This window comes from Kogia breviceps, chromosome 4 (genome assembly GCF_026419965.1).
Source record: "Kogia breviceps isolate mKogBre1 chromosome 4, mKogBre1 haplotype 1, whole genome shotgun sequence".
NCBI lineage: Eukaryota > Metazoa > Chordata > Mammalia > Artiodactyla > Physeteridae > Kogia > Kogia breviceps.
Window position 1 is genome coordinate 174191153 of NC_081313.1, and position 17231 is coordinate 174208383.

General features: G+C 45.3%; 1 protein-coding gene across 2 annotated transcripts in view; it reads left to right on the forward strand.

The window, feature by feature from the left end:
* CLEC17A (C-type lectin domain containing 17A) overlaps positions 1-16898 on the forward strand; it is a 25403-nt gene extending 8505 nt beyond the window's left edge. The window contains exons 2-14 of one of the 2 annotated variants that reach the window (XM_067032704.1): positions 1312-1460; positions 3129-3504; positions 3647-3721; positions 5813-5845; positions 5928-5978; positions 6062-6103; positions 6278-6319; positions 6968-7108; positions 7194-7256; positions 9388-9483; positions 9694-9845; positions 13142-13251; positions 15740-16898. In XM_067032704.1, coding sequence (XP_066888805.1) covers positions 3462-3504; positions 3647-3721; positions 5813-5845; positions 5928-5978; positions 6062-6103; positions 6278-6319; positions 6968-7108; positions 7194-7256; positions 9388-9483; positions 9694-9845; positions 13142-13251; positions 15740-15872 — 981 coding nt within the window. In that variant the 5' untranslated portion in view covers positions 1312-1460; positions 3129-3461 and the 3' untranslated portion in view covers positions 15873-16898. The other variant, XM_067032703.1, reaches the window with a different exon arrangement.
* The last annotated feature ends 333 nt before the right edge of the window (positions 16899-17231 follow it).

Below are 17231 nucleotides of genomic sequence, written 5' to 3' on the forward strand. Positions count from 1 at the left end.
TTCCTTTTACTTTAATGGAAAACCCCTCAAAAGAGGAATTGGGATCTTGCCCTTTGGGGTATGTAATATGCTATGCTTACTGTAACAAATTACCACAAATTTAGTGGTTTAAAACAACGGAAATTAATTCTTTTATAGTTCTGGAGGTCAGAAGTTCAAAGTTGTTTCATGTGGCTGAAACCAAGGTGTCAGCAGGACCACTCTTCCTCAGAGGCTTCGAGAACGGGAGAATCTGTTTTCTAGCCTTTTCCAGCTTCTAGAGCTGCCTTCCTTGGCTCATGGTCCCTTCCTGCATCTTCAAAACCACCAGCATAGCATCTAGAGTTGAGACACAGAGATGCACAGAGAAAAAGGCATGTGAAGACTGAGGAGGAGATTGGAGTGATGTGGCCACAAGCCAAAGAGTGCTGGGAAACCCTAGAAGCTGGAGAGGCAAAAAGGATCCTCCCCTAGTGCCTTTGGAGGGAGCATGGCCCTGCCCACACCCTGATTTCAGACTCTATTTTTTCCCCAAGAAAAATTATATATTAATACAATGTTTAAAAAAAAGTGAAAGAAAATAATGGTAAATAAATGATCAAAAGTTTAAATAAAAACAGTTATGGTTGTTTTTCTTCCAGCTTTACTGAGGTATTCTTTTTTTCAAATTAAATTAATTAATTAATTTGGCTGCATTGGGTCCTTGTTGCTGCACGCGGGCTTTTCTCTCTAGTTGCAGCGAGTGGGGGGCTACTCTTCATTGCGGTGCATGGGCTTCTCATTGCAGTGGCTTCTCCTGTTGCGGATCACAGGCTCTAGGTGCGTGGGCTTCAGTAGTTGTGGCACGCGGGCTCGGTAGTTGTGGCTTGTGGGCTCTAGAGCACAGGCTCTAGTTGTGGCACAAGGGCTTATTTCCTCCATGGCACGTGGGATCTTCCCGGACCAGGGCTCGAACCTGTGTCCCTTGCATTAGCAGGAGGATTCTTAACCACTGCACCACCAGGGAAGTCCTTCTGAGGTATTCTTGACAGTCAAAATTGTATGTATTTAAGGTGTACAACCCGATAACCCAATATACATGTATATTGTGAAATATTCACCACAACCAAGCCAGTCAACATATCCATCACTTCAGAGTTAACATTTTCCTTTTATTTATTCTTTTTCTTTGTGTTAAGAACACCCAAGATCTACCCTCTTAGCAAGTTTCAAGTACACAATACAATGTTGTCAACTATAGTCACATTGTAGTTTTCTAGAACATATTCATCTTTCACAGCTGAAACTTTGTATCCATTGACCAACGTCTACCCATTTCTTCCCTCCCTCCAGCCATGGGCAACCATCTTCCTGCTTCTGTGAGTTTGACCATAAAGGGGGCAAGGGCAGAAGGTGGAGGCTATTACTGTTATCCAGGTGAAAGAGGATGATGGCCAAGACCAGGAGGTGAAAAGGACTCAGATGCTGAATATGCTGTGAAGGTGGGTGAAGCCAACCAGAATTACTAACAGATTGGTCATATTTCCAGTTACCTAGGGTGTCTAAGAAACCACCCCAAACATAGTGGCATAAAATAATCACTTCATATGCTCATGGATTCTATGGGACAGGGCATGGTAGGGACAGCTTGTTTCTGCTCTATGATGTCTGGGGCCTTGGATGGGAAGACCCAAAGGCCTGGAGGTGACTCTAACTCTCCTGGGGGCTGGAATCATTGGGAGGTGTCTTCATTATATGTCTGGCACCTGGGCTGGGATGACTTGAAATCTGGCCTCAACTGGCATTGTTGAGCCAAGCACCTCCATGTGGCTTGGGCTTCCTCACAAAATGGCAGTTGGGAGCACATGTTCTGACAGAGCCAGGTGGAAGCTGCATGGCAGCTGTCCCTTGTGCCACATTTTGTTGGTGATAAGAGAGTCACTAAGGAAAGCCCAGATTTAAAGGGAGGATAATTAGATTCTACTTCTTGATGGAGTGGCATGGTCACATTGCATAAGAACACGTAGGACATGAGATACTGTTGCAGCCATCTTTTGAAAACTTAATGTGCCATAGCCATGCAATGAGAGAGAAGGGAGGAGTCATGGAAGATTCTAGGGCTGTTTGCCCCAAAGGCTGATGGTGGTCGTTTTGAGAAACATAGGCAGGCTGCTTTCTTGGGCCTCAGTCTGGTTATTCCACTGCTTTCACGAGGCTCACAGGAAACTCCCACATCCTTGATGCACCAAAAGACACAGCTACTCCTATTATAGCAGCCCTTTCCCCTATGTTCATCATTTCACTTCATGCTGTTTTGGGTGTGAATCAAAACCTCATCCCTTGGCTTCCCCATAGGGTAGACAAACCTCTCTCTCTCTCTTTTTAACTTTCACTTTAAAAATACCCTCCAGTCGATGTCAAGTTCAGGATGAAAAACACTCCTTTGCAAGTTCTGTGTATATGACTGTGGTAGGCAGCCTTCAAGATGGCCTCCAAATGATCCCTACCTCTTGGTATCTATGTCCTCGTGTGGTTTCCTCCCACAGTGACTCAAAGCTGGTCCATGTGATAAATATAGTGAAGATCATAGTTTGTGATTTGTGAGGCTAGATCATACAAGGCTTTGTGGCTTCCATTTTGGCCTATGCCATGTCATGAGGATACTCAATCAGCCCTTGGGAGAGGCTCACATGGCAAGGAACTGAGGCCTCCTGCCAACAGCCATGGGAGTGTGCCATCATGGAGGAGATCCTCTAGCCCCAGCCCAGCTTTCTGATGACTGCAGCCCTGGGCAACATCTTGACTGAAACCTTATGAGAGATCCTGAGCCAGAACCACACAGCTGCTCTTGAATCCCTAAGCCTCAGAGACTGTGAGATAATATGTGCCTACCCTTTTTTTTAAGTCATGAAGTTTTGGGGTAATTTGTTATGTAGCCACAGTGAGCCTAAAACTTCACTGTGGGAATGTGGGAGTACTTAGCACTGATCACTTTAATGTCTTGTTGTAAATGTCACCTCCTCTGGGAGGCCTCCCTTGACCACCTCTCTACATTAGCCTCCATCCTATCCCTTTACCTTGTTTTATTTTATTTTAAAATAATATTTAGTTACTATTGGAAATAAAATAAAAAGGCAAACCATATTGCTTATTTCTATATTTCTTTATAGGTTTATTGTCTCTCCTGTCTCGATTGAAGTTTCATGAAGGAAGGAGCTTATCTATTTTTCACCCAGGGCTTGGTGCTGTGTAGGAACTCAAATGCAGGGGCTGTTGTCATTGTTATTTCTATGTATGAATCCGAACTGGGGAGAAGAATAAGTGTGTGTGTGTGTGGGGGGGGGGGGGTCTGTGGTGTTCCCCTCAAGACAGATTTGCATGTTCTTGACTTTTAAAGAAAAAAGGAACTGAGAAAAACCCTAGTCACCTGAGTTGAGGACACAAGGAGAAGAAGCTGTCGAGCTCTGCCTGCTCCTTCTCAGGCTCCTGTGTTAGCTGCAGTCATGTGCACCCTGTATACTAACTCTGGGTGCAGTGACCTGCCAGGTATGGCTCTGGCCAGGCATGGGCTGGGGACCCGGGGTGGTCAGGACCCGGGTTACAGTATTCCCACCTTGGGGCCAGGGACCAGGGTGTGAGGGACAGAGGAGGGAATGGGCTGGGCTCTCACTTGCCTTTCCTCTGGAAGGGCCCAGAGAAGAGGATGACGAGGATGATTATGAGAACACGGCACCACCGTACAAGGACCTTCCTCCCAAGCCAGGTAAGAGGACCTCTCAGAGGCCAGGTGAAGAGATGTGTGATTTGAGGGTTGAGGTTGGGGGACAGAGTCCCCAGGGGGAACTAGCTGGGCACTGCAGACATACATGGTCAGCCTGCCCATACCGGGCACCATGATGGTGGGAGCATCCATGCGTCCACCCTGAGGGTCTCTCAGTCTGATGGGGGAGGCAGGTTTGGGCATAGTCTTGGGTGAGCAGGTCTGAGAGGGGAGGGACTATGAAATTGGGGAAATCCTGAGGGTAATTGAGGGGTTTGCCTGCACTTGTGGGAGGATTCGGGGTCAGATGAGGGGACATTAGAGTGAGACTTGAGGGATGAACAGGAGTTTGTTAAGAAGAGAAGCCCAGAAAAGAACTGGTGGATGCAAAGGCCCCGAGACATGAAAGACAGTATTTCAGAAGCTGTGAGTGGACTGTTGTCTCTCCAAACTCTTCACATTCACACCAAGGGCCCAAATTTGCCTTTAGACTTGGGTGGTCCATGCTCGGCCAGGGACTCAACAAGAGTCCAATAAGTGTATATAAAAGTGGAGGCTTTGGGTCCAGTGGTTGGGACTGGGTGCTTTTACTGCCATGGCTTGGGTTTCACCCCTGGTTGGGGAACTGAGATCTCGCAAGCTGCGTGGCAGGGCCAAAAGAAAAAAAAAAAAAAAGTGGAGGCTTTGAGGTTTCCCTGAGTCAACTCCCGCCAGGGCCCCTGAATGTCCTTGGACAGGGACCATTCCACGTGGATCCACGCCCCCCACTTCTGAGGCCAGAGTGGAGTCAATCTGGGAGGTCCCAGGGCACCATGGGGCTCAGTATGAGATAAGGAGGTGCACTGGGCTCTGCTTTTTGACTGTCCGTCTCCAAATCCAACTTGGTCCCAGCGTGATCGCCAAGCCCAACCCAAAGACCCACCACATCGCTGTCTTCAAGGCCACCCCTTCCTCACATTTAGGTCCCATCCCCATCTTCAAATGCAGCCCCATCTCCAGCCCATCTCCGTGTCCAGATCAAAGCTATCACCAAGCCCCAACACAACTACAACCCAACCTCAACGTCTCCCCCATTCCCCAATGCAGCTACAGCCCCATTCTTCATCGCAGCTACACCCTGAATCACAGACCTACTTCCACATCCATCACTATCCCCGACGCTTCTTCAACCCCATCATCTCAATCCAAACCCTCATCCCAACCTTAACCTTGACTCTATTCCCATACCCAAACTCACTTGTATCTTTAACTTAGGGTGATCAACGGTCCCACTTTGTGCAGGGATGAAAGATTTCTTGGAATGTGGGACTTCCTGTTTTAAAATTAGGAAAGTCCTGGGTGATTCAGGATGGTTGCTCACTGTATCTTAATCCTGTCCCTATCCCTAAGCCCAGTTCCATTCTCATGCACAACCCCATCCCTAACCCTCCATTGCAATCTCAATCCTGTTTCTTTCTTCTGTTTTTTGGCCTCACTGAGCGGCATGCGGGATCTTAGTTCCCTGACCAGGGATCGAACCTGTGCCCCTAGCAGTGGAAGTGCGGAGTCCTAACCACTGGACCGCTAGGGAAGTCCCTCTTTAAAAAAAATTTAATTAATTAATTTTACAGTAGGTCCTTGTCGGTCATCTATTTTATTTTTATTTGTTTATTTAAAAATATTTATTTATTTATTTGGCTGCATTGGGTCTTATTTGCGGCATGTGGGATCTTCCTTGTGGCGCGCGGGCTCTTCATTGCGGCGTGCGGGCTTCTCTCTAGTTGTGGCACGCAGGCTCCAGAGCACGTGGGCTCAGTAGTTGCTGTGCGTGGCCTCTCTATTTGTGGCACATGGGCTCCAGAGGGTGCAGACTCAGTAGTTGCAGGGCTCAGGCTTAGTTGCCTCGTGGCATGTGGGATCTTAGTTCCCCAACCAGGGATCAAACCAGCGCCCCCTGCATTGGAAGGTGGATTCTTAACCACTGCACCACCAGGGAAGTCCCAGTCATCTATTTTAAATATAACAGTGCGCACATGTCAATCCTGTTTCCATCACTGCCTTTCCACCTCATTCCCATCCTTGGACCAGCTCTAATGCTGAGCTTCTCTTCGCCAGGTTGGATAGCTCCACCAAGGCCTCCAAGGGCAGGTGAGCCGGGGCTGTGGGTACAGGAGACCCAGTGCTGGCTTTGTCCTGATCTGGGCCTGAGCAACCGTTCCTCCCTCTTCAGGAAAGAAAACAGAGAACCCCCCACTTCCCTGCAAGCTCCTGAAGAACACAGGTGAGCATCTAGTGCTGGAACCTTCCTGTTCACTTGGCTGAAGCCCTGCCCTGCATGACTGTTGTCTTTCTGACCCCTTCCAGGCCTGAACCTCACCCCTGTCACCTGCACAACTCCTCAACTGGGTGAGCAGTGAGAACACCCATTACGAAGCCTGCGAGGGAACCCTTGGAAGTCCTCCCTCCAGTCTCCCAATTCTGACCAAAGAACAAATCAGAGGGCTTGGGGGGAGGTTGTTGATCTTGGAAGATGAAGTCTTTCAGTGACTTCTGAATAAACCTCTCTTGCTTTTCTCCTAGGCACTGATCTAGTACATCCTCCATCCCAGCTGCCTATAGCCAGTAAGTCCTTTAGGTTTACCTCTATCTCCCCTCTTATGGTGGCCAGTGTATTTGAGACCTATAGCTCTGGAGTGAGACCCTGGTAGAGAAACATTTCCTTTCAGAAGCTCCTCCTTTCTGAGTCTAAACCAGAGCCCCAGGGACCCAGGATATCTACCAGGTACTCTTCAAGCCCTACCTCCTGCTTGCCTATAGGTTACGGGAAATGTTCTCTGCCCCAGATGCAAGGGTCCACATCTTGGGCCACCGGGAAGCAGCTTGGGCAGGGGCTGCTGGAGTGTAGAAGATAATGGATCCTAAATGTTAAGAGAAGAGCTGGGTCCAAGTTATGCATGACCTCTCCAAGCCCTCAGTCCACTTATTTGCAAAATGGGAATACTATTTAAATCTACGTCATAAGGGTGAGGAGCCAATAAGATAATAAGGGTGTGACAGAATGTGTGGCATATTTTATGTATTTCACAAATGCTCTGGGCTTTTTAGGGGTTGCTCTCCCTGATATTCGCTTGCTGACCCCACCTGGTGATATAGTCATGACCATAGTCATTTGCCCCCCTGCTCTTAGAGGAAAGCTCAAGGGTCCCTTCCTCACTATCTGAAGCACCAGCATCAGTCTCTGCGTCCCCATCTCTTCCCCCCACCCCCCAGCAACTCCAGTGCCCTGGATCAGTGAGAAGTCCGGAGGTCCTAGTTGTTACCAGGAGGAGAGACTGATGGTGTACATGTGTCTGCTGGTGGTGGTGTCACTGCTTATGGGCTGCACTGGTCTGGCTGTTACCCTGATTAAATGTGAGTAAGGTGAGGATGGGGCATGCAGAGAAATTGGGGAAGGGGTATGGGAGGGCTTGGGCTCAAGCTGGACTCCTTCTCATAGACCAGGAGGTGGTAGAAGAGCTGAGGATGTTAACCTTTCAGCAGATGGCATGGCGAGCAAATGGTGAGCGTTTTCAATCATCCTTTCAAACCATACGTATGGAGCACGAACATGATCCACAAATCCGGCTTCATGACCAACCCCAATGCCATCTTTGCTAGGCGCTGTGCTAGGTAGCAGGGTGGGGGATGGGTGGGTAGGATGGTGAACGCATCAGACATAGTCCCTGTCCTGTGGAGTTTGTGTGTGTGTGTGTGTGTGTGTGTGTGTGTGTGTGTGTGTGTGTGTGTGTCTAGACCTCCACTGTCCAATATGGTGACCATGAGTCACTGTGGTTGTTGAGCACTTGAAATGTGGATAATTCTGGATTGAGATATACTGTAAGTCTAAAATACATACGGGGGGCTTCCCTGGCGGTCCAGTGGTTAAGACTTCACCTTCTAGTGCAGGGGGTGTGGGTTCCATCCCTGGTCGGAGAACTAAGATTCCACATGCCTCACAGCCAAAAAAACAAAAATGTAAGATAGAAGCAATATTGTAACAAATTCAATACTTTAAAAATGGTCCACATCGAAAAAAATCTTAAAAAAAAAAACCATACAGATTTCATGGGAATTCCCTGGAGGTCCAGTGATTAGGACTCGGCGCTTTCACTGCCTTGGGCCCGGGTTTGATCCTGCTCGGGGAACTAAAATCCTGCAAGCTGCGTGGCATGGCCAAAACAAAAAAACAGAAAACCAAAAACCACAAAACAAACAAAAAAATCCAATCAAAAAATACATATTTCAAAGATTTGCTACAAAAATAATGTCAAATATATCAATAATATTAATAATGATAATCTTTAATATTGATTATACACTGAAATGCTAATATTTTGGTGATATTGAGATAAATAAAAATGGCATTCAAATTAATTTTACTTTCTTTTGACTTTTAAAACACGTGACTACTAGAAAAGTTAAAATTACCTATGTGGTTCACATCTTGTTTCTGTTGGGCAGTGCAAGCATAGACAGCCATTTACCAAATTATCATCCAAATGAGGGTAAAATTCCAAGTTTTGATGAATAGTCCAAAGGAAGAGGAAGGCAATTCTATGAAAAAAAATCTAACAAGGGGTCTTGACTTTATCTTTGGGAGTGTCATATAGAGTTTTGCTAGGGAAATGGTACTATAGCTGTGTGAAGGAAGAGAAGGAGTTAACTTGGTAAGGAGTTCAGGGTCTCAGCCATGTGCAAAGGCCCTGTGGTAGGAGGCAACATAAGTACAAGGGAGGAGAATGGTGAAATTGGGTAATTGAGAGATGATGGATGCTTGGATGAGGGTTGTAGTTGTGGGGATGTAGAGTAGTAGGTGGAGTGGAAAGATTTAGGAGGTAAAATTGACCAGATTGGGGATGAGTGAGTGGGAATGGTGGTGAGTGAGAGGGAAGAGTGTCAAGGATAACATATGTTATCTATCTATCTATCTATCTGTCTGTCTATCATATATCTATCTAGTATTTCTGTCTTGTCCAACTGAAGGGCCATCTAGTGATGGCCCTGGAGAGTATTGGGAGAGGGCAAATTTGTGTGAAAGTAGTGGGAACACATACATTAGATGTAGAAGAGGCTTTCACTATGATTCCTGAAGTCTGAAAATTGCTCCATTCCACAATCCTTCACCCCACACTTCAGACCAAGCCACTCTTCCACTCAAAACCCATCAATGGCTTCTCACTGCCCAGAGTCCAACACAAAACCTTTAGCTTTGCATTTAAGGACCCAGACACCAGACCTCTTCCCACTTTGAGCTCAAGCTCCTGTGAGGTTCCGCTTGACCTCTACTGCACCAGTCTTTCCCAACATGCTTGCCTCTGGACCTTTGCTTCCAAGGTGGCTCCTGCCTACTGAGCCTCCCCATCCCCTTAGAGATACGGAATCACCATTTTCCTTTAAAACCCACCTCCTGCAAGAAGCCCACCATCTTTACTCTTCCCCATGACTCAGAGATTAATCTCTGCTTGGAGCCACACTAGGGCTCTTCTTGGGCACTGAGCATGTGTTTTTGAGTTTTACCATCACCCACTAGAACATGGGTGCAGTGGGGGAACACAGCTCTTGCTGCGCTCTGGTGTATCTGCAGTCAGTGATGGGTAGGTGGGTAGATGGGGGTTTGGGTCTCTAACCCTACAGCCCATCCCTGCTGACAGTGACTGGCATGGTGGGGCTAGCCAGCCTGAAGAAGGACATTGAACGAGTAAGAGCTGACACCAACCAGTCCCTGCTGGAACTTCGGGGCTTATTAGGTGAGTGGGACTTGGGGAACTTCCCTTAGATGGGGGACATGGCAGAGCTGCTACACTGCATAAATCCATGGGAGTGATTCTCAGTGTAATCTATGTGAGTGGTGCCCACCTGGAGTGGAGCAGTGCATAGCCTGCACAACTGTACATGGCATACCATGTACATGACTCTGGTTCTGGGGCCACTCTGACAGAATCCTATCCTGTCCCCAGACTGTACCAGGGTCACCTGCCCTGAGGGCTGGCTCCCTTTTCAGGGTAAGTGTTACTACTTCTCTCCAAGCACCAAGTCATGGGATGAAGCCCGGAAGTTCTGCCAGGAGAATTACTCTCACTTGGTCATCATCAGTAACTTTGCTGAGCAGGTGAGCTGTCCCTACCAAGCCCTTGAGAACCAGCAGGCCCAGCCTGCGTCTCTTCTAGGATTTACATATCCTTCCCAGGCCTGGATGTAGAGAAATTTGAATTGCTGTTGAGTCACTAAAACTTTTTCTTTTTTAATAATATGTTTTATTTTAAAATTTATTTTTAATTAAACAATTATTTTTGGCTGTGTTGGGTCTTCGTTACTGCATGTGGGGTTTCTCTGGTTGTGGCAAGCAGGGGCTACTCTTCGTTGTGGTGTGCAGGCTTCTCATTGCAGTGGCTTCCCTTGTGGAGCATGGGCTCTAGGCGGGCTTACTACTGCGGGCTTCAGTAGTTGCAGCACACAGGCTCAGTAGTTGCAGCATGCAGGCCCTAGAGCATGTGGGCTTCAGTAGTTGCAGCACGTGGGCTCAGTAGTTGTGGCTCATGGGCTCTAGAGCGCAGGCTCAGTAGTTGTGGTGCAGGGGCTTAGTTGCTCCATGGCATGTGGGATCTTCCCGGACCAGGGATCGAACCCCTGTCCCCTGCATTGGCAGGCGGATTCTCAACCACTGCGCCACCAGGGAAGTCCCCACTAAAACTTTTAATATCAAGGTTAAGGGGGTATGCTTTGCTTCAGTTCAAATCCTGACTGCGTTTACTTATCCTCTTTGAGTCTCAGTTTTCTCTCTAACATGGAGATATAATATAATGGCTATCTCTTAGGTAGAACTTTCTATTCTCTGGGCTGTATTCTAAACATCTTAACATGCATTCACATAATTCTAACAACAGCTCTATAAATTAGTGTGTGAGTCAGGAGAGGTTATGTTATGCTGAAGTAACAGACAGTCCCTATAGCTCAATGATGGAAGTGTATGAGGCAAGTCATACACTGACTTTTAAAACTTCTACCTATGTGCACTCACAAAGAAAGTCACATGGGCACTCCTATGTTTTAAGGTGCAGGGAAAGATGGTTTCGTCTATGTTTATGTAGAAGGAGAATTGGAATATGTGTAAATAACTTTAATGACTTAATACTACCAAAGCTAGGTGGTAAGACCATTAGTACACAGTACATATCATTACATATCAGTACTTCACAGATGAGGAAACAGGCATATTTCACTTAAGCAACTTGCTTGTTACAACTAGTAAAAGTGTCAGAGCTGGGATTTGAGCCCAGGAAGCTGGTTTCAAAGTCCATGTTCTTGGCCATAAGCTTCATAGCACTATTTGATTAGTATTTGCATGGTTTATCTTTTTCCATCCTTTTATATTTAACCTGTCTATGTTATTATTTTATTTTATTTTATTATTATTTTTTTGTGTGGTATGCGGACCTCTCACTGTTGTGACCTCTCCCGTTGTGGAGCACAGGCTCCGGACGCGCAAGCTCAGCGGCCATGTCTCATGGGCCCAGCCGCTCCGTGGCATGTGGGATCTTCCCAGACTGGGGCATGAACCCGTGTCCCCTGCATCGGCCGGTGGATTCTCAACCACTGTGCCACCAGGGAAGCTCTATGTTATTATTTTAAAAGTAGATTTCTTGTAGATAGCATATAGTGGGGTCTTATTTTTTTAATTCAATTTGACAGTCTCTGGCTTTTAATTGGTGTTTTAAGACCATTTACATTTAATGTAATTATTGATTTGGTTAGATTTAGGCCTACCATCCTATTTTTTCCCTCTATTTAAAAAAATCTTTCTGTTTCATAGCATCATTTGTATGAGTAGGTAGTACAGAGGTTTTTTTGAGATTAAATTAGATGATATAATTTAATTAGATGTAATAAGGTGATGGGGAGGTATAAGTCATACTCCCTAAACTCAGGTGCATAAGAAATATAACTTTGTTTTCTTTAAATAACTCATTTCCTGCCTCTTTTGAGCTCCCATTATACCAGTAGGGTGGAAATTTTATTCATCAATTGAGATCTTCTATTTTTCTTCTGAGTAGGAACAGCTTATATGGGGTCAAGGCAGAGGGTAGTACATGTCTGGTCCTCAAGGTCTTTACTCCAAGCTTATATCCACTGGGACATCCACTGGATGAATGATCCTGGGCAAATTACTTAACTTCTCTCTGCCTCAATTTTCCCATCTATAAAATGGGGTTAACAATCCTTGCTTCAGTAGGTCACAATGAAGATCAAATGAGATATCTTTGCAAAGTGTGTAGGTCACTTATTAATTCAATGAACACTTTTTGAGCACCTACTATGTGCTAGGCACTATTCTAATTTGATGGGCCAAGCAGCTCTTTTCTCTTTCTGGTTTCCTGATACTTCTCTGGGGCTTTACCCAGGAAACAGGGTCGAGGTACACTCTACTTTTTAGAGTTTTCATACCCATCTGGGGTTTTGGCCATCACCTCGGACTCTACCAGGGAATGAAATGCAGAGCCCTCTTTCTGGCACCCACCATGTATACATCTCCACAATTTCCTTCACATTTCTCTACCTTTTAGGGAATCTTGGCCTTGAATAAGGTTGAGTGAATGAGATATGATTTGCATACAGTAAAATGCACAGATCTTAAGTGTACATTCACTGAGTTTTGGCATATGTATACACCTGTGTACCTGTCAACCCAGTCAAGATTTACAATGTTTCTACCACCCAGGGAGTTCTTTCATGCCCCTTTTCCAGTCACCCCACCCCCACCCTAGGGAACTACTTATCTGGTTTCCCTTACCATAGATCAGTTTGCCTGGAGAGGAGTTGCTTTAAATCATGATATTTTCATTTTCTTCCTAATCTTTTTTCTTTTGCCCAAGTCCTTTCTTTTCTCCCAAAGTCCTGGGCTTTGGAAATATAAAAGCCAGGAATCCCCATTCCTCTCCTTCCCCCGCCACCCAGGTTCTTCTGCCTGGATGCAGATGAGGACTGCAGGGTGGGGTGAAAGTACCAGGGAAATCAAGATATCACTTATTATTATTAAAATGTTCCTTAAATTATATAATGTTAAATGTTAAGATGTCATAGTACTTACTGCATGTCAGACACTGTTTCAAGCTCTTTATGCATACTAATTCATTCAATCCTCTCAATAACTCTCTGCGGAGGTAGCTACTGTTACCCCATTTTACAGAGGTGAAAACTGAGGCACAGAGTGGTTCATAGGTTTTGCAAGAAGGTGGCATGACTATTACCACTGAACATGCTCAAGTGGGAGGAATGCGTTGATCTTGTTCTCCATACCATGGGGATTGGGAAGGGTATCGGGGTGGCACTTATGAGCCCTAAATGTGTGTGGGACAGAGCAGAGGGTGTGTAGAAGAACTGATGGCTGAATGAAGTTTGTACTTGCAGAACTTTGTGGCCAAGGCTCATGGCTCTCCTCGGGTATACTGGTTGGGGCTGAATGACAGAAACCGTGAAGGGGACTGGAGGTGGCTGGACGGGTCACCCATCACTTTGAGGCAAGTATCCAGGGCTCTTGGGATCTCTCTTCCTTGTAAGTCCTTGTGAGGTCCAAACCAGCAGATTCTTTAGAATTCCAGACTGAGCTGGACTGGGAGGCACAAGGGTGCTTTTTTTTTCTGCTAGGGCTTATGGTGTCTGTACTTTAATTTTTCCTCCATTGAAACATCTCAACCTTTAGCACAACTGCTCAAACATATCCAGTCCCCAGACCAATGGTTGGGGGGAGAAAAAGGAAAAGGAGGCATGGCTATAGGGCAAGAGGAAGAGGAAGATTTTGATTTGCCAAAAGGATGAACAGGATCTCATTTTTGGGGCACTCTTTATATTAACTCATTTATTTAATCTTCTTAATAATTCCGTAAGGTGAGTACCATTATTATCTCCATTTTGAAGATATGGAAAATGAGGCACAGAGAGGTTAAGCAACCTTCCCGAGGTCAGACAGCTAGCAGGTGGCAGTGTCACCCAACCTGGCTTAAAACTCTATGCTCTTAGCCATTATGCTTTACTTTCTCAAGGAGTGTATGTATTTATATTTTAAAAAAATATTAACAAATTGTCCCCCATACCGGTTATACCAATTTATTCTCTCATCAGCTTACTATAATTTTTTTGCCCACACATTCATCAAACTTTTGGAATTTTGTTGGTTTAAATGTAGGTGGAAAATGGAATCCCAGTGTAGTATTAATTTGCATTTCTCTTATCCCTGAGGTTGGGTGTATTTTCATATGTTTAAGAGCCATAGGTATTAACTTTTCTGTGAATTATCTATTCATATTTTTTTGTGTTTTTTATATTGCGGTTTTAGTCTTTTTCTTACTGATTTCTAGGAGCTCTTTCTATATTAGAGATATTAGTGTTTTGTCTGGGGATTTTATTTTTTATTAAAGATTCCTGGAGGGAGGCAGAGCTCTGCAAATTGAGATGTCATGGCATGGTGTGGCACTGCAGGTGCTCAGTTCATATCCCTTCACGGGGCTGGTGAGGGTTCCCCCCAGCAGAGGGCATTGACTGCTAAAGGTTCACAGTTATACTTTCTCCAGAGAGTTGACTTCAGCTGAATGGAAGCCTGTTCAGCTAGGAGGTTACTCCACTCCCATTGGGGTCATGCCACAGACAGTGACCAGTTAAGAGAAGCCTGGACCCCTTGTTTCAAGTTGGAATAACTCTGTGGTGCTATTCAAATTCCAGAGCTTCCTGTGGGATCAGGCTGAGGTTAGGTCAGGCTGAACCCACATCCTTGCTCAATTCTATCCCCTGCCCCATCCTGTTTCTCTCACTCCCTAGTTCCTGAGAATAACGCTTAATAAATCCTCTGCACCTGAATTGCCAAATCTGGCTCTGCTTTAAGGGAACATGACCTAAGACGTGACAATACCTGGAAGGTTGGGAGGAACGTGGTGTAACAGAAGTGTTCTTTGGAAGAGGAAGCAGAAACTGACCAGATGCAGGAAACTGATTCAGAAGCTGGGAGAATTTCTGGTGAACGGGGAGGTGGGGCTGGGTTAGACCAGACAAGCTGCTGGGGTGAAGGGGATAATGCAGCATTTTAAGGTAATTCTGAAAGGCTGAGAAATGATTCAGATGGAAGAAAGAGCCCTGAATCACGAAAGCCTTTCTTTTTCTTTTCTTCCCGATAGTTTTGTTTTAAATTAATAAACTTTATTCTTTTTTCTGTCTTCTTTTATTATTTTTTTTTAATTGAAGTATAGTTGATGTACAGTATTATATAAGTCACAGGTATATAATATAGTGATTCACAATTTTTAAAGGTTATACTCCATTTATAGTTATTATAAAATATTGGCTATATTCCCTCTGTTGTACAATATATCCTTGTAGCTTATTTATACCTAATAACTTGTACCTCTTTCTCTCCTACCCCTGTATTGCCCCTCCCCACTTTCCTCTCCCCACTTGTAACCACTAGTTGGTTCTCTATATCTGTGAGTCTGTTTCTTTGTTGTTGTATTCACTAGTTCGTTGTATTTATTAGATTCCACATATAAGTGATATCATAGAGTATTTGTCTCTTCCTGTCTGACTTATTTCACTCAGCACAATACTCTCCAAGTCCATCCATGTTGTCGCAAATGGCAAAATTTCATTCTTTTTTATGTCTGAGTCAGACTATTTTTTAGAGCAGTTTTAGATTTACAGAAAAATTGAGAAGGTACAGAGAAGTATTTCCCATATTCCTTCTCTCCCTCACACTTTTTTTTTCTATTATTAACACCTTGCATTAGTGTGGTGCATTTGTTACAATTGATGAACCAATATAGATACATCATTATGGACTGAAGTCCATAGTTTACATTAGGGTTTGCTCTTTGTGTTGTACATTCTATGGGTTTTGACAAATGCATGATGTCATGTATCTAGCATCACAGTATCATATAGAATAATAGTTTCACTGCCCTGAAAAATCCCCTGTGCTCCACCTATTCATCCCTCCCTATATGCACTTTTTCCTTTATCCAGCTTTTGGGACCCACAGGAACCCAACAACCTCCATGATGAGGACTGTGCCAGCATGAACAAAGGTGGCACCTGGAATGACCTCTCTTGCGACAAGACTACGTATTGGATTTGTGAGCGGAAATGTTCCTGTTGAACCCAAGAGCTGAGGTTGGGTGGGGGTCCGTACCCGGGTACCCCTTGGCTTTTGGACATGAGAACCTCCTGCCCTCTGAGAACTGATGTGGACGTGCCCAAGATGGAACCAGCAGCCTGGATGTAGCGAGTTCCATGGGGTGCAAGTCAGATCATTTCTAGGGCGAGGACTTGGGGGCTTCTTCAGTTGGAGGGTGTCTTAGTCTGTTCAGCCTGCTATAACAGCATACTGTAGAGTGGGTGGCTTATAAATAACAGACATTTATTTCTCAAAGTTCTGGAATCTGGTAAGCCCAGGATCAAGGCTCAGGGAGATTCAGTGTTTAGTGACGACCTGCTTCCTCGTTCATAGATCCCGTCTTCTTGCTGCGTTCTCACATCCTGGGAGGGGCGAGAGCTCTCTGGGGTCCCTTTTATAAAGACACTAATCCCATTAATGAGGGCTCCACCCCCATGACCTAATCACTCCCAAAGTCCCTACCTCCTAATAGCATCACATTGGGGGTTGGAATTTAACATATGAGTTTTTTTAATTGTTGGGGGGACATAAAACTCAGTCCATAGCAGATGGTGAGCTGGAGAGTCTTGTTAATGGTCTCCCAGTTCTGGGGTCTGGAGGAAAGTCACCAAGTCCCTGACTCTTAGGAAATGATACTGATTCTGGGAGCTCCAGGTCTGGCACTGATTGAGCTGGAACAGAAAATACCCTGGCTCCTCTGGATCATGATGTGCTGGGACTGGGATCCCTTACTGCTTACTTGATGTGGACCAGCTTCTGGGAAGCAGGTGGGGCAAAATTATACCTGACATGAAGCTTTTTCAATGTCCTGGGTGAGGTCTGCCCAAGCTAAGTGGTGGCATCAGACCTCTGCCAAGACATTACTTATGAGTGGATCTTCTTGGGCTATTAGCTCTTGCAATGTTAGAGCTTCTCAAAATGCCAGTTCATTGTGTGATCCTTGCCCACTGAGTCAGTTTGCTGGGGCTGCCATAATAAAGTGTCATAAACTGGCTTAAACAACAGAAATGCATTGTCTCACAGTTCTGGAAGATGGAAGTCTGAGGTCAAGGTGTTGGCGTGGTTGGTTTCTGGTGAGCTCTCTCTCCTTGGCTTGTAGATGGGCTGTCTTCTCTCTGTGTCTTCACATGGTTTTCCCTTTGTAAGTGTCTGTGTCATAATCTCATCTTCTTTTTTTTTAAAAAAAATTATTTATTTATTTTTTGGCCACACAGCACAGCTTGAGGGATCTTAGTTCCCAACCAGGGATTGAACCTGGGCCCCTGCAGTGAAAGTGCGGAGTCCTAACCGCTGGACCACCAGGGAATTCTCATTGTCTTCTTCTTTTAAGGACACCAGACA